Source organism: Rhinolophus ferrumequinum, chromosome 16 (assembly GCF_004115265.2).
Source record: "Rhinolophus ferrumequinum isolate MPI-CBG mRhiFer1 chromosome 16, mRhiFer1_v1.p, whole genome shotgun sequence".
Lineage (NCBI taxonomy): Eukaryota > Metazoa > Chordata > Mammalia > Chiroptera > Rhinolophidae > Rhinolophus > Rhinolophus ferrumequinum.
In genome coordinates, this window is record NC_046299.1 from 10,454,584 (window position 1) to 10,476,240 (window position 21,657).

A 21,657-nucleotide genomic window follows, 5' to 3' on the forward strand; every position below is an offset into this window, starting at 1 on the left:
AAAGGGAAAATTATTTTAATGCAAAAATTCTTCAGTTTTTTTTTCATATAATACTTCTAAAATTTATTTCTTTGAATACTGAAATATCATTTCCAGAGTTCTTTGATGCACTTTAGAGAAAGATATTACATGTGTTTGTTGATTAGTTATAGTTAAAAGTTTGTCCATAATGTGGAATCATTTTTCCCAATTTCTTTAGTTAATAAGGAAGGACTTTAATAATGTTAATGGTTTTTTATGAAGTATTAGGTAAATGGGTAGTTAATTCCGAAAGTTTACTTGTTACATATAAATGTATATAATATTTGACATTTTTCAAAGCACTTACACTTTATTTTCTTTGATTCTAAGCACGTCTTAGAAATAGCACAATTAGTATTTTTGCTATTTTACATGTATGGAAATTGAAATTCAGGGGACTAAATTAATTGCTTAATGTCATATAACCTTGTTAAATAGTAAAATAATTTAGATTTAGACAAGGCTAGATTAGATTTAGATTTAAGTAACACTCTCTCTTTGCAAGAAACGCTTTTATGTATGTATACCTACTATGTTCCAGGCTCTGTGGTCAGCACTGGAGATGTGAAAACAAGAGACAGAGCTTGCTCTTCAGGGGCTTGAAGTTTAGTGACAGAGACCACCCAGTGAGAGAAGTGAATCAGTACAATGGTGTCCCGGTTGAAGGGCTGTATATATCACATATTTTAGAGGAAGTGACACGAATAGGAAGGATGAATAGAAGTTAGCCAGTGTGAGTCTGGGTAGGGGTGGTGATAAAAGCGTTCAGGTAGAAAATACAGGTAAGGAGGCCAGAAGCATCACATTGAGGCTGCTTGGTGCTGGGCCGCATATGAGAAGAAGCAGGATATGAAAGCAGAGAGGTGAACAGTGTACTCTAAAGTGGACATGTGAACTTTTTTCTAAAGGTTTTAGGATGCTAAAGAAGGAATGTAAGTAGATGGAAGGAATCGGATAGATCAAGGTTTGAGACTAAGCTCTTGGGCTTATTATCGGTGGGACCATAGTAAGTGACTAAATAGTTCCGAACCCCAGTTGCTTTATATGTAAAATGGAAATGACATTTAATTTGCAGGCAGTTAGGAGGACTAAGGAGAACAAATGTTAAAAAAGCACCTAGTGTGCACCAAACTTGTAAGTACTCAATGGAAGACGAATTGGAAGTAAGGAAAGTGCATTATACATATTCCAAGCTTGTAAGTAGAACTGAAAAAATAATGAATTAAACTTTATTTTAAAATAATATTGGAACACTTGGACATTTCTAAAACAGCTTAGCTGAAATGGTTTTATAATTTCACATGTTTAAATTTAATACTTAGGTATCTTTCAATGTGAGATTTCTTTGTGTTCTTTAAAAGTACGGCTTTCTGTATGTGATACGGTTTTCCAGTTATGAGGCTGCCACGGCTGAGACCTTGTGTAGAATCAGTTTTGTGTGCACGATGCTTTGTGCCCTGCCCCCCTCTCTCCACCCCGCTCCCCTGAACTCCTGGCCCAGGAAGGAATCCTTAGCTGGAAGACCTGAATCTGTTATTTTCTAACACCTGCCTGTTTGTGTGTTTCTTCGGTATTGAAATGGTACCTAAGTAATTTAGCTTTAGAGAATAAAATGAAATACTACATGGATTCACTTTTGTCAAACACAGTATCCTAGTCTGCTTGGGCTGCCATCACAAAATGCCACAGACTTGGGTGGTTTAAACAACAGAAGCTTAATTCTCACTGTTCTAGAGCTGGGAAGTCCAAGAAACAGATGCCAGCTGATTTGGTTCCCACTGAGAGCTCTCTTCCTGGCTTGTTTGTCGATGGCCCGCCTCCTGCTGTGTGTTCACGTGGCCCTCCCCCTACTTGAGGGTGCAGAGAGAGAGCCAGTGAGCTCCACGGTGGCTCTTCTCATAAGGACACTTATCCTGTAGTATCAGGGCTCCATTCTTACGACCTCATTAGCTTTAATTACTTCCTTATTCCAAATACTGCTGCACTGGGTAGGGCTTCAATCTGTGAATTTGGGGCACATATACATTCAGTTCACCACATTCAGTAAAATTGGAAGTGTGCTCTTTTATGGCTTTGTGACTTGCTATTTTCTAACAAGGAGTTAAATGCCAGGCATGTATCATATTTATTTAACTGCTCTCCAGAGCTGCCGATGTATATGGACCATTTGAGTCTTTGCTTTCTAGCCAATAATGTTTATAGTTGGTAGCTATGAAGGGGTTTACAACCAAGTTAGTCTAGAACTCAGACAGACTACTGCTGTGTCTCAGGTAATTATAAACATTCAGTAGCTATTCTAATAGTATATTAAGCCTGTACCACTTCCTTGAATTTCTTTTTTATCCTATTCCAGGCCCAAATATAGTTTGGTTCCTATAGGAAATGTCTGTATAATTCAGTGATAATTTTAAAAATCATATCATTTACCTTAATGGTGAATGTGCCGTTTTACTCATTAACAGAACAAGCCTTTTAATTAACATGGTAAGGTTACACAGTGTTTGAAGACAGCTAAGCCAAATTTCAGTTTTACATAGCAGATTTTGAAACAAGATAGTAGTCTCAACTAAATTTCCGGATATAAGCTGCCTCCTTTTTTTGATTGGAATTTTGATATGAATTGAGACTCAGACTTCTCAGTCTATTTGCATTTTAGATTGTGGTGGAGTCTTTATACCTGGCTTCCCAGAATGACCGCACATTCTTTCCCACAGGCCAGCCCTCCAGACGTCTACATTGAGAGATTTAATGTGGCTCTTGGGCAGTACATGGGAGCGCTGCAGAGCATCGTGCCTCTTTTCATATATATGGTAAGTCCGAGCTCTTTCCCCCTTCTCAATACCTTGCCTCTTGGTCTAAGCAAAGAGTGAAGCTTGTTTTGTTTTCCTTTTACTCTATATTATGTTAGAAATGGAAATTAATCTATTTTCGTAATGTTTGATAGTGTTGCCATAGAAGAATTACTCACCCCTTTTCTGTTTTAAACTTCCACAAATAACATTGCTGAGTAGACAGTCAGGCATTAGTATCAGCAACCACTCAGCATTTATTTTATTTCTGCCATATGGAAGTTACTGTGCTTGGAAAATAAACATGGATAAGAAAGACTTCTTATCCTCAGAAAACAGAGAGTTAAGACATATATCTAAAAACATGATGTATGATAAATGTCAAATAAGTCATTCCATAAAAAATAGAACAATAAATTTGCTTCCATTCTGGGGATCTCTTTCGTTTGGAGAATTGGGCCTTGAGTATAATTTGTAGTGTATTGACTTTGTTTAGCCCCCTCCTCCTTTTAAATATATAAAGGTGTAGAATCTTAATGTTAGCGTTCCTGTTGCACAGAGGGGCCCTTAGAAATCATTATCCCAGTTCCTATTTATTAAATTAGAGAATAGGGTGTTTCGGTCGATCCTGTCATATTCTGTAGCATAGAGATTGCTGTATGTGGAATACCAATTTTCAAAATAATTTATTCTCCGTAAGATAACTGAAAAAAACAAAAACCAAACAACAACAGGAACAAAACAGAACACTGGGAGACATTTCTGTGATCAGCAGGGGACTATTATTTAAGTAATTTATGTAAGGTACTAAGAGTAGGAAAACACACAGTTGAAAATAATGACGTCTCTGTTATTTTAGAGAAAAAGCTTTCCACGATACAACATTAGGTGAAAAGGAAGATGCAAGGCCATGTGTAATATTTCTTTGTTAGCAAGCATTTTCTTCTTTATTAGGGGAAAAAAGCATATCCATATGTGCAAGCAACATTTTAGAAAGGATTTACGCAAGTTTTCCCAGTGTGGACAGGGACCTTTAGGAATGGGACGGCGGATCTGCTGTGGGGAGGTTGTTTTCATTGCACACCTTTCTGCATGGTTTTATTTGTTTTAATCAGGTGCATGATGTTTTCATAATTTTTTAAAGAGAACAAAACTGTATTAAAAATTAAGAGACAGCAACTTGTTAACATTTCTCTTTGTATGTTCCATTCCTATCCATTGAGTAAACATTTAAAGAACAAATTCAGTCTTTTTTGACTTGCCAGTCGTTCTAATCAGGATGCTTTTGGCTGCAAGAAACAGAAAACCTGATTCAAAGTGATTTGAATAAATAAGAGAAAGAATTATCTTTTGTAATAAGATTCCAGTAAGGCAGTTTCCAGGGTTGTTTGAATCTGTGGTTCAACAGTGTCACCAAAGACTCAGGTTCTTTTTTGTCTCTTTGCTGTACATAACATGTTTCATTTTGTTCTCCTCATGGTTGTAAGATGACTGTAAAATACTTCTCACTCAATCCTAGGTTTCTCTCAGTCTAAGTGGGCTACCTCGGGTCACGGGTCTGCCTGGAACCAAAGACCGTCTCTAGGGAGGGCCATACGCTGAGTGATTAAGACTAAGCACGGAGGTGAATGTGTGTTGGGGAGCCACGTAGTGCCTGGCTCCGACCAGCTTTCAGCCTAGATCGTTGATAAACGGGGGACCGTGCATTGGTGATTCCCGGTGTTGCCTTTAGATGATGATGTGGTATTTTTAACGGGCATAATAACTTCCTGTCATACGAGCCCATGCTGGAAAGACACAGAAATTCTTTTGTTGTTTGATGTTGGGTTTTTATGTTTTAACTGATGCCTTTGTGCGTTGTTTCCTAAAATATTTTTTAGTGTTTCAGTTCATAAGACTAATCATTTCCCCCTAATTGGTGCACTGAAACATAATTTATTTTCTTTTCAGAATAAGTTTTACATCGAAACCAAGCTTAACAGAGACTTAAAAGATGACCTTATAAAGCTGTTTACGGAACATGTTGCAGAAAAGCACATTTACAGCCTAATGCGTAAGTAATTCAACTCATAGGGGTGAGCTAACACTAGCAATGACACACGTATTTTTTTGATCAGAAAGCATTGGCACATAAACCCCAATGTTGACATCTTCCAACTCATACAGCAGAAAGTGTGGAAGCCCAGTTCTATAGAGAGAGACATGAGGAATTAAAAATGTGACTAGAAGGTCACCCAGTGAGCTGGGAGCTGCTTAGCCCTGTTCCTGGACCGGGCCTGTATATCTAGCCCGATACTTACCCTTCCCGTCCTGTCCCCGGCACCCCCCACCCTGGCCTTCTGACAATGGGGGAAATATTATTAAGGGGTTTACCCCTGACTTTGTTACTGGTAACTCTAGAAGGAGCACAGTATTATATCTGAAATGGTAGCACAGAATCCTCTCTGATTTTCACTCTTTAGTACAAAAACCATTCTCTGTCTGGCTCTGTCAGACTGTATCTTAGGCAAGCCTTTTAGCCTCTGATCCTGTGTTTTCTGTGAATTGGGATTTGTAAAATGTTTAACATTGCTATGTAGGTTATTACTAAGTAAGCAGATCAAGGTGCCAGGTTAAGTTAGTTTTTCCTCTCCCCCTATTCCTGGGTCCCCTGCCCCCACACAGTAGGTGGCAACTTATCCTTCCTTTTGGGGGTTAGGAAGTCCCCACGGCCTAATGTGTCAGCATTCTTTAAAAGCTCATATTTTATGCAGTATATCATCGAGTCATTTTTTAGAAATTTGGCACATTTTGGATTTGCGGTGTGTAGATTTTGCTTTCTTAACAGTCGTAGTTTCTACCACAGTGAACTTTTATCGGAATTTACGAGAGAGTGGTTGTAAACCTGACTACAAATTTCTTCCATTTTTTTTCAGTGTAAATTAAAGGAAGGAATTGTTAAATATTGGGCCAGCTTATTTGGTTTTCCAGTAATATTGTAGAGGATGATAATATATGTTTTATTATGTTCCCATGAGATTCCAGAATCAAAATAGAGATCTAGAATCTTGGGAGTATGACATTTTTTTTTTAAGGCTGGCCAACTGTTTACAAATATCTTTAAACATTATCTCGTGAGATATTCTAGCTATTAATTATAACCACTGATGTATTATCTCTGATGTTGACATTGTCTTCGTTTCCATTGTAAAATAAAGCAGTGTTTTTGAGTCTTTCCAATTAAAATTCTTTAGAGGAATGTTACCACTTGGTAGAAAATCTTATTTACTATGTGAATATGTTTTTATATTTGTCAGTAATTTGGAAATCAATTTCATTGGGTATATGCAAAGAGAATATTCAAAGAGAATATAGCAATCTAGATCTAGTGGGAGAAAACATAAATAGATTATTTTTTCCTTTTTATTATATAATTTGATTTTCAATAAAAATTACACTTAAAGGTAGTTTCCAAGTAAACTGAAAAGGCCCTTAAATTGTTCTAAATTGGGTAAAACTGAGCTTATCAGATATTTATTGAGCAAGTACCAGGCATTGTGCTTAGAGTAAGGGGTACAAAAAGTGACCACTGGTCTCATTGGTTAGGGCTGTGTAATAGCAAGGGACTCTGTGAGTGTTTAATCACGTTATGTGGGTGATCATCACAAAGATTTTCTAAAACACACACACACACACACACACACACACACACACACACACACACCCCTTACTATGTGGTAGGACCTGTTCTAAATCCTTCACAAATATTAACTTATTTATTTCTTACAACTCTAAGGTAGGTACAGTTACTACCTCTACTTTCAGATGGGGAAACCGAGTTACAGGCAGGCTGAAATTATTTTAAGCCAGAAAAACATAGCTGTTAGGGATTGATTTCTTGTCTTTAGTTACACATTTTCCTATACTCACCCCTTCACTCCACCAAAACACATAACTACATTCAATTTCTATAATTTTCTAAAATCTGATCAGTAATTTCCTTCTTACGGCTTCAGATACATTTGGAAATGCTAGTGTTTCACTTATTGTTGCTGTGTAACAAATACCCCAAAGGGTAGTGGCTTACCACAGTAACTGTCTTTTATTTTGCTCACAGATCTACAGTTTGGACAGGGCTTGGTGGGGCATTTTATTTCTGCTTTACCAGCATTGGTTGATGTGACTCCATCAGGGGTTGGGGACTTTTAAGATGGCTGACTTCCATGACTGGCACGTGGTACTGGCTTTTGGTTCTTCTCTTGTTTTTCCTCCAAGAGTGAGTGTCCCAAGATACAGGAAATGGAAACTGCCAGTTTCTTAAGTCTTGGGCCTGGAAACTGGCACAGCGTCACTTTTGCTGTATTCTCTTGGGCAAGCAGTTACGGAGCCCAGATTCCAAGGGAGTGGACCTGGACACATCTCTCGATGGGAGGCATGCCAGAAAAATTTGGGGGCCATGTCTTAGAACCAGGGTAGCAGGGCAAAATGAACTCCTGCTCTGCTAACAAATAATTAGTATCAGAATGCCGCATATTAGCAGTTATTTCATGAATGAAGACAGTGACTTCTCACTGCAGATAAAAGTAGTTTTCTATCATCTCTCCATGGTGTAATCATTTTCATATGCATATGCTTATAAAAGAAAATGGTTTCTGCTTTTGGCTGGCAATAAAATCTCCTCTGAAAACAATTTTTGTTTGCATTAAACTTTGAGAGCAGTAGAAATACTAAGATATACATTAATCAAGGGTACCTATGTAGTATTGTATTGATTATTCTGAGCAAATGTGACAAAATGGGTCGATCAGTTAATGGTAGAAGTTTCCTGAGAAAACATGTTGAGTTACAGTCAGTGCAAGATTTATAGTTCAGGTTTCATAGAGTGTTTTAAATACTACATTTCAGTTATTATCCTTAGGTTCTGCTTTTTATTTTAGTTCAGACTTTTGTAGTTTGCTTTTTTTTTTTTTAAGTCGAGTAGTTTTAGTTTTAATTTTGTTTTTAAGAATTACTTTTCAAATAAATAAAGGAGAGAAGCTCATGGGCAAGCTTGCTGCTCTGAGGAGTAATGGAAGGACCTGAGGAGCTTGGTTCAGCTATTAAAAAGCTGTGTGACTTTCAGGAGGGCACTTAACCTCTCTAGACTTTAATGTCATAGTCTGTAAAGAAAGAGATTAGCAGGAGAAGTTCTCTAAGGTCCTGTTCTAGTTTCAAAACTATTTACTTACTGATAACCAGCAATCAGTGGGGTTGTGGGAAGGTCTTTGTTTGTTTTTTAATTATATCATTAATTACATACTTTTTGGAAGAAAACTTGCGAAGGGTAACACTCTCAGTACTAGTTCATGTATAAGATCAGCATTTCAGTGGTGGCATGGTAACTAGAAATTATACAGAATTTAGAGTGAAACACAAGTTCTAGGACCTATTCTGTAACTGCTAGCTCTGGGACTTGGTGGGAATTATTAGTGTTGTTTTATTTTGTTTTGTTTTTAATCTCAGTTTCCTGAGATTATCTGTAAAAAAAAAACACAACGTAGATGAGAATTAAACTTGTGAGAAAGTAAATCCTACATTAAAGATGAGATTAAATTTATGTAAAATACTCAGCACCTGTAAAATACTCAATAAATACTTTCTTTCTGCTTTCAAGTTACTGCTTCCCCAAATCCCCCTTTTTCTTTTTCCTTAAAAGGGGAGATCAACTAGAACATCTTTTAAAACATTGTTTTCCTAAAGAGAGTTTAAATGGAGAGGATTTTAGTGAAATGTTACACCTTCTCAACCCTCATAATCTTTTGTTACTGAATGTAATTATTTTCAATGAATTCATCCCAAATTAATTTATATACATTTTATGTATAATTTAATCTGTGAATTCATCATTGCTTCATAGCTATCAAATTTGATACAGGTGATTATAGTTATGTAAGGACTGTTTACAAAAGTAAATATTTGACCGCATAATGAACGTGTGATTGAACATGAAGTTGCTGGGAACAAGGCTTACTGCAGGCCAAAGCTATTGGGCAAAAAGTAGGAAGATGGGTTAATAGAGCTGGGGTTTCGGGGAACCTTGAGTAGAAGAGACTCTTCGAGAACCTAAAATTGGGAATTTTAATTTTTAAACATTGTATTTTAGAACATTTTCTGCGATGCTTAACATTTGTCTCCTTAAAATTTATCAGTGACATTCAAAATTATAGCTACTAATGATAGAATCAGAAGCATAAGCTCAGAACAACGTGTCTTTGGCCTTCATGTAAATCCAGATGTAACTTACGTTGTATGTTTGAAGGTATAAAATCATTGTTGGTCAAGTGAGAATGCGTTTCCATTTTTTAAAAGGCATAGAAAGAAGAAAGTAGCTTATATAATTCTACAAGCCTGGCACAGAGTAAAATGATGCCAAGTTTTGTGGGAGGTTTTTTGGTTAGTGAATTGCAGGTTTTTGAAAGATAAATTCAAAATGAACTGTTTTAAGTCAGTAGTATGTGTAGCCACTAAATAAAGGAATTTGTATCTGTTAATGATGCTTTCATTTCAAGAGGAATTATTCCTATCCATTTAAAAATGTTCTGATAACATTTTTGTGTGGCAGATAACCTAAAAGAAAACTGACTCTGTTCGGTCAGTCAGGGTCCCATGGTTACCTGTCATGAAAGAGAGAAGGATGAGCCAGCATGGTTTTTTTTTACTTTTACCTTTAGTAAGAAGAAAAAAGTATGTACAGTTATAGCATTTGGGAAAGTCAGTTTCTGACTCTGATTGCAGTTACTAAAATTACTAATAGCATGCCTTTCAGAAAAATTCCAACAGCCTCAAATATGGTGATTTGAGGGAAAGAGAAATTGAGAGAATTAGAGAACATTTTATTCCCCACATGTTGAATCCTGAACTTAATGGAAGCATTTTCAGCTCACTTGCTAAGTACCGTGAATGCTGTTGCTTTTAGAAAGCTTTACTTGTTTTCAGAAACTCCATGAATTGAATCATTTCCACCAGTATTTCAGCAGACCTGCATATATTTACTTGTTACAGTGAGCTCTACTGCATTGGATTGAAAAAAAAAAAATCTTTAGTGTGTAAACGCTCGGTTTTGTCCTCTTAGGCTGTTCTTTTCTTGAACTTGTTTACCCTTCCGTATTTGGGGAAAATAGTAATAAGGAAGAGAAACCTGGACAGACAGTAAGTGTTACATCATTTTTATATCCCATGTTTTCTTATTTCAGCTTTACTTTTAGAAGCCCAGTCAACACCATTTCAGGTCACACCTTCAACTATGGCAAATATTGTGAAAGGCCTGTACACTCTCAGACCAGGTAAACTTATACATCATTTCTTTTGGGGTTGGACTTTATTTGTTTATGGTAGTTCCAGCCTTGTTCAAGGGGACAGTGTTTCTCTATATGTTTTCTGAGGCCTATATGGTATTTACATTCGTGATGGCAAAAAAATTGAGTAGGTAACTCATCATTGTGAAATGTAAACTCAGGACTCACTTGGAATTCTCTCTATACTAGTGAAAACCAACTTGTTTGGGAAATACAAGAAATAATTTGTAGGAGACACTTTTGATAAAATTGAATCTCAAATCTGGCATTAATCTTTGTCCTTTTTGTTATGGAGTTTTTCCTTCACCTCTGCCCCACACTACAAAGATGCACAAGCATATATATTCACAACTTCGTCGTCTTAAGCCTAGTATGTAACTTGCAAGGAATCTAGAAATGTTGGTAAAGTTATAGTCATTTCCTAAGAATATTTTGAAGAAAGGTGATAGAATAGCAGATCCAAAAGTCAAAGATCACTATATTCAAAGGCATAGTTTGTAAGTTATCTTAATGTAGCTATCTTAGAATAAAGTCATTGTGAACTTAAAGGAATCCCAAGATGCTTTTGTGTATATCTTCCTGTTTCTAAGCCAGAACCTCAAACTTGTCATACAGTTGTCTAGCCAATTTAAAAAGATCCATAGGAGAGAGACTGTAGAAGTTCTCAGGGTAGAACATTGTTCTACAATCTAGAAACACAGGGCTGCTATATTGATAGTATAGTAGTCCCCCTTATCTGCAGTTTCACTTTCCACAGTTTACCTGCGGTCGGTCAACCCACACTATGAAAATATTAAATGGAAAATTCCAGAAACAAATAATTCATAATAATTCATAAGTTTTACATTGCATACCATTCTGAGTACCTCAGTTCATCTCATCACATAGGCATTGTGTCATCTCACATCCTCACAAGAAGGGTGAGTGCAATACTTTGAGAGACTACATTTACATCACTTCTATTACAGATATATTGTTACAGTTGTTCTATTTTATTATTAGTTATTGTTGTTAATCTCCTACTGTCCGTAATTTATAAATTAAACTTTATCATAGGTATGTAAGTATAGGGAAAAACCTAGTGTGTGTGGCGTTTGCTACTCTTGGCGGTTCAGGCATCCAATGGAACATATTCCCCTCAGTAAGGGAGGACTACTTTAATTACCTTTTTGTGAAATTTCTTTTGTCATTTGAGGGTTAAATGAAATAAAACATGATTTAAATTGCTTAACACAGTACCTGATAATATAAGCACGCTAACTGTTGTTATTACTATCCAGTTGGGTCCAGTGGTTATTTTATTTTAATTAATTGATGGCTTGATTGCTTGCGTAATTTAAAAGATATGTCAGACTTTAGCTGGCTAAAATGGAAACCAAGTGAAAACTGTTACTAGGGGTAGACTGTGATGTCAGAAATACCTTCTTACTCAGGCTACTTTCAATAATTCAGTGACTTCTACAGTAGTATTCAAATTTAATGTTACTTAAATGTGGATCGGCTCTTGCTCTATTCATAATTTTTTAACAAATTATTTGTATAAAGTAATTACTTAAATAAAGTAGCAAAAATAATTTTATTACATATATCCAATAAACTGATGTTTTTCTTTCTCTGGTTTCTCAGAATTTTGAATTTCATTTTACTAAATGTGATGAAAATGGCTCATGTGTTTTTCTTCCAGTGCTAGATTATGAATGATTTATTTTTTATTTTGGAAGGCATCCAAGTGCAGTATGACAAATTTCTAAATTCTGCCTCCTAAGTAGGCAACTTTATGATGATAAAAGCTCTGGCTTTTATCATAAATAAATTGCAGAATAAAAGTAATTCCTAAGAGTAGAGATGCTTATAGATACATGTTTATTTAAAAGCTGTTTTATCCAGGTTTGAGCTCTTGTGATAGAATTCATACTATGGTGAGAATTTTGTATTTGAGGATTGTCTTTTGAAAAGGTGAACTTTATCACAGACTAACCTTTTTTTGCCCTAGGCATTTTTCTGAGATACTGTTAAACATATTTTAACATTTACATGTCTTACTAGTACCCATTGTATTCCTGGGTTATTAAAGGAGTTTTATTCTCCTGACAGAGTAAGGTTAAAATATTTTAAAAGGTGAATTTTAAATGTAAAAGTTTCTTTCATTGCAGTGGTTTGCACATGCTGATCTTAGTATAATGAATGCTTCTGAGTCAACCAAGGGAGTTTTTTAAACTATAGATTTCGGACCCTAGTCCTTGGAGATTCTGGTAACTGTTATCATTTGAGATGTGTTTTAATTCGGTCTTTACAAAACAGTTGCAGTCATCCCATCCAGCCCTTCTTCGTTTAATACACACACTTGTCTTTGTTTTTTCATCTTTATTTTAATGACTGCCTGGAGTTGCATAAAATGGCAGATCTGTTTGACTTCTGCCACCTCTGACTGATTGGTCGGTGGTTCCCCAGAGCAATGTGTTGAGATTCTCTCTGTCATATTTGAGTTGAGCTGGATGAAGGGACACAGTTGAGAACATTTTGCCATGAGTTTGTACAAGGGCTGAGTGGATTGGTCCTTGTGTCATTTGCGGTGCCCCCCCTTTTTTTTCCCACATCTCTAACTTAGCTGTTCTCCTGTTGGACATTTTTTTTACTTACCAATGACCCAGCATTAGCGCGATTTTTTTTTCACATTTGAAATTACATTTACTCAAGATTACAATTTTTAAGGTGAGCTCACTGGAATAAATAGAGCGTTGACATTTTACGGGTTTTGATACATACAGCTAAGATGTTTACCGAGAGGAAACATTTGAAAGGGCCAGATTAAAAGAATCCAAAAGGGTAGCAGTGCTAAAATTCGGGCCACCAACAAGGAAGAATGCTGGTTTCTTCACACCCCTGCTACTGATGGGCATTATTTATTTATAGTTAGTGTTCATTGAGTAGGGGGAAGAGATTGTGTTTATTGTACCTTAATTTTTTTCCTGAATATTAGCAAGGCTTTTATTCTGTTTTTCTCTTGTAAATTATTCAGTCTTATCTTTCATTCATCTTGTCTTACTGATTTATAAAAATGTTTTATAATAAAAATACTAATTTGTCTTTGTCATGTCTGATACAAATATTTTCCTTAGCTTCTCGCCTGTTTATTTGTGAATGTTTTTCTTTAGATTATTCTCTTGATCGTTTTCTTTTTGTTAATAATTAAATGACAGTTTAATTCTTATATATTTAATTTGCTGTCATTTAGCATCGATCAAAATAAGTTCTTATTTCAAAAGTCCTTATCAGTTACCTCCAGCCCACTTATTAAATGTTTGATTTCCCTCCTCATTTTTGTGGTTCTTCTTTTTTTATATGTCTACTTACTACTACCTGTACTCTTCTATTCTTGGGTTAATACATTGTTTTAATTAATGCTTAATAGGGCTAATGTTTCTACCGAGCCCTTTCCCTCCCAATCGCCTTCCCTTCAGAATTCTTCAGTTATCTCATTCTTGTTTTCCCTTATATTTAGAATTTTTGATAAGGTCATTCCAAAATTCTCTAGAGATTTTCATTAAATTTTGTTATCACAATAAAGTGTAAAAATGTCTGTGTTCTTTACACTGTAAATTCTTTTTAGAGAGGAAAGTTAACCTCTTGTATTTCTTTATCAGGATGGGATTACACTTAAATTTGGCTTGAAATATATTGAGCAAACAAAATCTCCCCTTTCCCACTTGATTTGTCTATATGATTTTCTTAATGAATCTTTTCCTTCTCTCACAGAGTGGGTTCAGATGGCTCCAACTCTGTTTTCTAAATTTATTCCAAACATTCTCCCTCCGGCGCTGGAATCTGAACTTTCCGAATATGCTGCTCAAGATCAGAAACTTCAAAGGGAACTTGTACAGAACGGGTTTCTGAGGCAAGTTGTCTTCTTCCTTTCGCGACAAAATATATCCATTTCCTCAGGCCACTTTGGCGCCGCAGGGGAGGGAGGCCAAGGCTCGTCGAACGGGAAATACATACACGGTGCTGCTGCTGCTGCTACGGGAGGGAGCGACAGGTAGTGGAAATGTTGCAGCTGGATTTTGATTTTCTGGGAGCTGCTCTTTACTAAAAGGATTTCTCACTGGGTGGGCAGTTAGGCGGGGCAGCCTCCGAGAGCTCTTGCAGCTGTGATCCTCTCATTGTCGACATTTTATGACCAGTTACAATGGACTTTTATGATTAAACTAGCAAATGACGAGTTTTATGACTCAACTAGCGTAAAGAGGCTTCGGATTCTGTTTTTATATTTTCACTTTTGCCCTACATTCTTGTTGTTTCTTTTTTAAAAGTAGGGTATCTCTTTCATGTGGCCAGAAAATTGGACTGCCTTGGTTTTGACATACACACTTTGCTGATTTCTTTAAAATTGACAATTCAGCATCATGGCTGTGATACAGAAAATCTTGCAAAGCGTATATTTACAACTAAAAGAAATTATATAAACACTTTGTGATTCCCTATGGGAAAACACCATGTTAGGTCACCATATCACTGAAGCGTACATAATACCTTATATTTTCACAATCTATGCTCTTTACTTAGCAGTTTTACATATCTTCTTTTATTTGAATCCCTGGCATTGAAAGAAGAAAGCTGTGGAAAGGAAGATATCCGGATTTCTCACTTAGGCATAGTTGTCACCACAAAGTGACTCACTTATCTCTCGAGGACTCCAGGTGGACATTCCCTTTCTTAGCTTCTGAGGCCAAACTAAATCCCAGAGTGTCAGTCTTGACCAAGATCACTGTAACTAAGTCTCTGGTTTCAGCACAGGTTAGGAAAGAAAGCAGATCATTTGCGGGCCTGGGTTGACATTTATCCCATTTTGTCTTGGTGGCATCTGTCTTCATGTGGTAGTGAGGGCACTGAGTACCCACTGGTCCTGTACCCCACTCACTCTCGGGCAGCTCACATTGGAAAGGCTCAGTGAAGCTATTTCAGTAGAAGGCCTCGGAAACCTGACTCTGGTGGCATGTTAGGGAAGGAAACGCCAGTGGGAAATGGTGGAATGTAAACAGCTAGTTTTCCTCCCTGATGTCCAGTGGTCAGGTGTTTCCTGACATTCGCTGTAATATTTCTAACAGCAGTATTATTTTCATAGATAGAATGAGGCCATTTAATACCATAGTGATTTTGCTTATTCATTTTTGAAGAGCTAATGTATATGTATGACTCAAAAATCAAAATGATACACATTGAGAATCAGAAGTAGACACTGAGCAGTTTGGCGCCCCCCGTATCCCCATCTACTGCCATCCCATTAGGTAATCATTTTTATTAGTTTTTTCCAGTGTTTTTTTTAAATATATGCAGATACAAGCAAACAAAATACATGTTCTTATTTTTATTCCTTTCTTACACATTCATGTGTGTAAATGTACTACAAGTTACCTAGCCAGTCCCCAGTAGGTGGCAACTTGAATTATTTCTTCTGCTATTACAGAGAATGCTGCAATTACTAGCCTTATCCATGCATAATTTTGTCCCTGTTGCAGGGATATCTGGAGAGTAAATTCCCATAAGTGAGATTGCTGGGTCAAGAGTAAATGCAGTTGTAACTTTGATTAATACAGTCTCGTCAAATTGCCCTCCATAGGGGATTGTACTGTCGTGCATAGCCACCAGCAGAGCGGGAAAGTGCCTGCCACTCACGGCCTGGGCTATGGAATGTGCTGTTGAACTTGGGACTTCTGCCAGGCTGGCAGGTGAAAAATAATTACTCAGCGTTGGTTTAATTGGCATTTATCTAGTTATGAGCGAGGCTAAGCATATTTCCATATGTTTGTATTTTCCTGTGTATATCCTTTGCTCATTTTTCTGTTTGATTGTTAGTCTTTTTGTCTTGGTTTCTAGGTGCTCTTTCTGTAGTGAAGAGATTGATTCTTTGCCTAACATAAGACAGTTTTTTTCAGTTTGTCTTTTGACTTTGCTTGTGGTGTTGGTCTTTCTTTTTAATTTTAAGTCATGTAGAAGTTTTTTTATGTTTGTATAACTAACTTTATCAGGTTTTGTCTTTATGGCTTAGGTATTTTGAATTGTAGTTAAAAGTTTTTCCTTAAATATTTAAAAATGGATGCAGAATAATCTGTGTATACCTTTTATGTTTATTTTTTCTAGGCTAACCATAATTTTGAAGTCTTTTATGCTTTTTTTCCATGTTTTATTTGAATGTTTGTTTTTAATTTTAGAGATGAGCTTATTGATGGCTTTAAAAATAAAAACAGTCTCCTGGAAAATTCTATTTCTGTGAAGTAGTTTAGGAAGATAGGTCTTGTGGAATTCTTTGAGCACCTTGAATTCACCTTTCAGAGCAGTTTGTAGAACTGTTTAAACACATCCGGAGACATTTTCCTAATCCTAATCTTGGAACAGGAATAAGAGAACAGGGTGCTGCACTGCTCAGTGTAGAGTAGCATTTATTAAGTTTGCTTGAGAGGAGTGAGCGAGCGAGTGACTCTATAAGTAGCTTCCTATAACATCTCCTGTGTACCTGAAGGACTAACGTGGCACTGTTTGGCCACGGCCAAGTTGGTTATATTCAGGGAAGTGCCTTGGAGTGTGGGTGTATATTGGAATTTTTGTTTCTCTTAGGGGGATTGTTTCATACAACTTCTCCCTGAAATTTAAACATTAGTATTCCGAGATGTGATCAGATTAAAGAGTTTTATTGTACAGATTGAATTGGGCCATTTCTAGAATTAAATTAGCGATCTGTTATACATTTACTGCGAGGATTAAGGTCTGCCTCGTAAATTATCCTGATGGGTGCTTTTGCACAGTAGGCCGTGCCCAAGCTGACATTCTCGGACTCACTCTGACCCCTGCTGAGCTGTTCCAGACCTCTCAGGAAGGATGTGCAAGACCATGTACTTAGCAGCTAAGAGGAAGGCTGTCTGCGCCTCCAGCTCTGTGCTTCCAGCTCTGCGCTTCCAGCTCTATTCCACATCCTGCCCAGCCAAACTTGATGCCTTCTGTGATTATTATTTCGCTACGATTGTTTTGGGAGAAATGGTGTCCTCTGATGCAGAAAACTTAGAGAATATAGTACAGGCTACCTAACAAGCATCCTGTTACTGGCTCTTCTGATGTGAGCAGTCATTTTATGTATATGAAATGATTCCTGTTCAGCTTTGCAAATTACTTTTCATTTAAGTTTCTGTTCTCACATGATGTACGGAGTCCTGAATAGGCAGTGCACGACTTTAATGTGGATGGCACAGAGTAAGGCTGAAATATTCTGAAATAATGTCTGAGTGTTGTCAGATGTACCCTCTTTTGCATTTAATGGACAGAGTCGCATTTGAGCTGGAGTTTATGCAGAAGAGCTGTAGGTGGAAGGAAATACAGTGTGGACTTACTTCAAAGCTAGAATTAACATACAAGCTAAGGGCGACATTTTCTTTTTATCTGCTCCCTGCAAAATTGAGCCGATTCTTGTTGGGGAGGGCAGGTTGCATCTGTTGTCAAGGATTACATTACGGAAGGTCAGCTCCTTTGGGAACTTCTCACACGCCCTCAGCTGGAGGCATCCTCATGAGGCCAGCATATGGTCCTCTCCAAAGCGTGTACCCAATAGCTCTTAGAGGCAAGGAAAGAAATAAAAAAAGCTCTTTCTCAGTAACTGTGACCTGGATTTCTGAAACAAAATAGAACCTTGTAGGGGTGTTGTTAGACCTTTTAGCTAAGAGCGTTCCTCTAGATTGGGACCTGTGCATTTAGTAGCAGGGGTCTGGTTTTGAGCACAGCTCATAGCGTTCCCTACTGTGGCATTGCATCATATCTCTAGAGGGCAGCCTCTCACATATGTCACATTTACATTCTATTTCCTGTCTCCTGTTCTCACATCTGTATTTTTCTTCTGTTATTTTTGCACGTTCGATTTTTATTTAACATTTGGGGGTTGGGAATGAAGGTTATCCATATCAGTTAATGTTCCAGATATAAAATCCTATATCTTCCTTTTGATCAACATTAACTTGTTTGTTTCAGAATATTTGTTGAATGCTATTGTTATAATACTAGTGTAAATAATAATATAAGACACTGGCTTTGTCTAGATGTAGTGTTCACAATAGAAGTGTTAAAAGTGACATTAGAATGTTTGTTTAGAGTTCTTTGGGCTGCCTAAGACTGGTACATGCTAAATGTTTTTCGTGTTTTTCTCTAAATATTCAGTTTAGAGAAAAACCCTCCAGAGGCCTGTTCTCTTTCTGCCTGTCATTAAGACTCCTCACCCAGCCCAGCAAGAGATTTCTTTCCCAGTCTTGAATATAACCAGAGCAGGAAAGTGGGAAACTTTGGTAATCTGGAAGATTATTCAAAAGCAGAAATAATTACTTGGCCTAACGTTTAATAATCCATCTCTAGAGGCCATTTATAAATTATTCACTAATTTGTTAATTCAGCAAGTATTTATTTTCTTCTATGTGTTAGACAGTGTTCTAGGTACTGGGTGAACTAGGCAGGTAAAGGTCCTGTTTTCATGGAGCTTATGCTCTAATGTCAGGAGATAAATAATAAACATATAAACAAATTATTTCAAGTAACAACAAGTGCTATGAAGAAAATTAAAGAATATAGGCTAGAGAGTGAGTGAGCAAGGCACGTGTGAGGGGCTGTTCCAGCTAACTTGGTAATGTAATGCCTTCTGAGGACGAAACATTCCAGCTGGGTATAGATGATAAGGACACAGCCATTGGCTAGCTAGCGGGAAGAGTACTGCAGGCAGAGGAAATAGTAAGTACAAAAGCGCTGACATGTCCCAGAGGCAGGCAGAAGGCCAGACTGAAGAGCTGAAGAATGGTGAACAGAGGTGGACAGTGAGGGTAACAGAAGCCGTTTCTCACAGGGCTGGGAAAGTGAATTTGAATTGATTTTTAATTGTAATGAAAACCCACTGACGGGCTTTAATCAGGGCCATGAAATAACCTTATTTCTGTTTTTACATAAAATCACTTGGGCTCTTGTCAGGACTTAGAATTGTGTAGGGGAGAGACGGTAGCATCTTGGATTGGGGTTGTAGCTGTGGAGTGGATGAGGATTATTTCGGATTATGTTTTGGAATAAAATGCTCCAGAGGGAAGAAAAGAGAGAGGAATAAGGATGAACTGGGATTTTGGCCTGAGTGACTGGCTGCATAGTGGTTCCATTCATGGAGGAGACCGAGTTAGGAGTGGGCCTCTGTGGAGTCAGCACTGCATTGTGGCCAGTGCACATTTGCAATATATTAATCACCCAAGTGGCAGTGGTGATGAAGCATTTGGATCTATGTCTGAAGTGCAGGGGGAAAGATCAGAGCTAGAGAAATAGATCTGGGACCCAGAGGCAAATGGATAGTATTTCAAGTCACAGGACTGGTGTGATTGCTGTTCTAGACTAAGGAGAATATACAAGGAGAAGCAAAGTGGCCAAGGACAGAGTGTTGGGCAGAGTCAAAGTATTTTAGGAAGGAAGAGATCAACTGCGTAAATGCTGCTAAGGGACCGAGGAAGAAAAAGCTAGTGAATTGGTCATTATTATTCATTACTTAAGCATTTTCATCATTTGTCTGAATTTTTCTGAGAAACTAGAGAGACAAAAATAGGATTTATAGGTAGTTTAGGACCTAATCAGAACCTCTATTTTCTTAATTCTAAAGTGGAACTAGAACTTGAACTTTGGTGTTTGAAGATGAACTGGTTGACATATGTAAAGGTTTATATTGTTCTGTCTGTAAGAATGATATTCAGATTCGTGAGATTCTGAGATTTTTCAAAAGCTCTAAGCAGTAATCAGTCTCGTAATAGGACTTTTAGGGGAAGATTTTGAATTATCCTCTCTATTTCATATTTGAAATTTGCCCTATATCAAGGTCACTAGGGACGTTAATAGCAGAGCCCAGGTTAATCTTCAGAAACATTGTAATCTGCACCTATTTCTAGAACCCAGTATAAACCATCTTTATAGATAATCCTTTTTTAAAATAGCTTTCTATGTTTAAAAGACAGCACCTTTAGCTAAGAATATCCAGGTTATAAATGACTCAGCTGCTGTGTAAGTTTAATGCCTTTTTAAAATAGGTTGTTGGGGTAGAATTGAAATATCTGCTGTACTTTCATTGTCAGTTACGTCAATTCATTTCTCCTGTTTTTGTGTGTGAAGATATCAGTCAATCCTGTTGACTCCCTCTTCTTTCTTGAATCCCCAGAGGTGACCAGTCCCGCAAGAGAGCCGGGGATGAGTTGGCTTATAGTAAGTACTGATGTTCCTTAGTGCCTTTGATGGTTTTGTGGTGTGAGGTGGCCACTGTGGTGACTGTGCAGTGAGTATTGTGACATCCATAGTGTTCTCGATGGCTCCTTCATTAGGCCAATGTGTGATCAAGGTCGGACTGTCCTGCAGTGGCTGCTCTCAAGTCCAGATGCTGCTGCTGGTTCTCAGGCAGTTGTCCGGAGGCTGCCAGCTTCTTCAGTCTCTTCTAGAATGGGATGATGACCCAGTCTCAGTTCCTGATGATCTAGCCCCCTTTTACTTCAATCAAAGCCACATGGCTTTGAGATAGGGGTGTGTGTGCATGTGTGTGTGTCATCTCCTTTTGGGGGTTGGGAGAGGGGTGAGAAATACGTACGTGTTAAATAAAGAGATTCCGACCATTATCAAATGTCTGCTATTCATACTTTTTCCTGTTCCGATGATTTCTTTTCAGACAGCTCATCAGCATGTGCAAGTTCCAGAGGGTACAGATAGTGAATGTATTGAATGTACTTTCCTTCCTGAAAAAAGGACACACTGGAGCTGCAGAGACTGTATTCAGAGCACAGCAGGGTCCTGCACTCAGGAGCTCTGTCACAAAGCTGTTCTTGGAAGAGGATGATGTTGGACTTCTTACTTCGGTTTGTAATTTTAAGCAACAAAAAACTAACATGCAAAAGCAAAATCACAGTCAGTTGCTGCTAGACTTGGGGATCATTTTGAAACGGGGCAATCTTTTAATGCGTTTATCTACAGATTCCATGAGGAGCAAGCATCTTGAAAAGTAACCATTGCTAAATGAAATCCAGCAGCCCAAATCAGCAGCTTCCTCCAAAAATATAAGAGCAGAAGAATCTTTTATCTTTTTTTTTTTTTTTTTAAGCACTTGTTTTGTTCATTTGTGGACTTGGCACTTCGGCATATTGGTTTCACACATCAAGATACTGTTTGCTTTAAAACCAAGCGAATCATTACAGTACAGTATTTTTCACCCATAACTAAAACCCCTTTCAAAGAGTTGGTCTTTGTTTAGCATTAGACAGTCTTGTTAAAGGAAAATGCTAACTCTGCTTTCGCTAGAACTTTTCCCCCATCAGTTCACAACTTTTTTCTACTCTGTGCCTTGAGCTTTGTGCACTTTGCAACTCTGTGACCATGTTGTCAAACTCACAAACGCTTCCTGAAAAAGTTGAAGGTGTCACGGACTAACCCGCCAACATGGCAGGTGTGACTTCACAGCAGGATGCTAACTAAGTGGGAAAGTAGAAACACGTTGCACACTG

At 37.5% G+C, this 21,657-nt stretch overlaps 1 protein-coding gene across 1 annotated transcript in view; it reads left to right on the forward strand.

Annotated features, from left to right (window-relative positions):
* Window positions 1–21,186, forward strand: part of CACUL1 (CDK2 associated cullin domain 1) — a 59,973-nt gene extending 38,787 nt beyond the window's left edge. Inside the window, exons 4-9 of the mRNA XM_033130882.1 lie at window positions 2,736–2,831; window positions 4,761–4,863; window positions 10,022–10,111; window positions 13,880–14,018; window positions 20,331–20,374; window positions 20,829–21,186. Of these exons, the coding sequence (XP_032986773.1) occupies window positions 2,736–2,831; window positions 4,761–4,863; window positions 10,022–10,111; window positions 13,880–14,018; window positions 20,331–20,374; window positions 20,829–20,869 (513 nt within the window). The 3' untranslated portion in view covers window positions 20,870–21,186. The remainder of the gene's footprint in view (window positions 1–2,735; window positions 2,832–4,760; window positions 4,864–10,021; window positions 10,112–13,879; window positions 14,019–20,330; window positions 20,375–20,828) is intronic.
* Window positions 21,187–21,657: the final 471 nt, after the last annotated feature.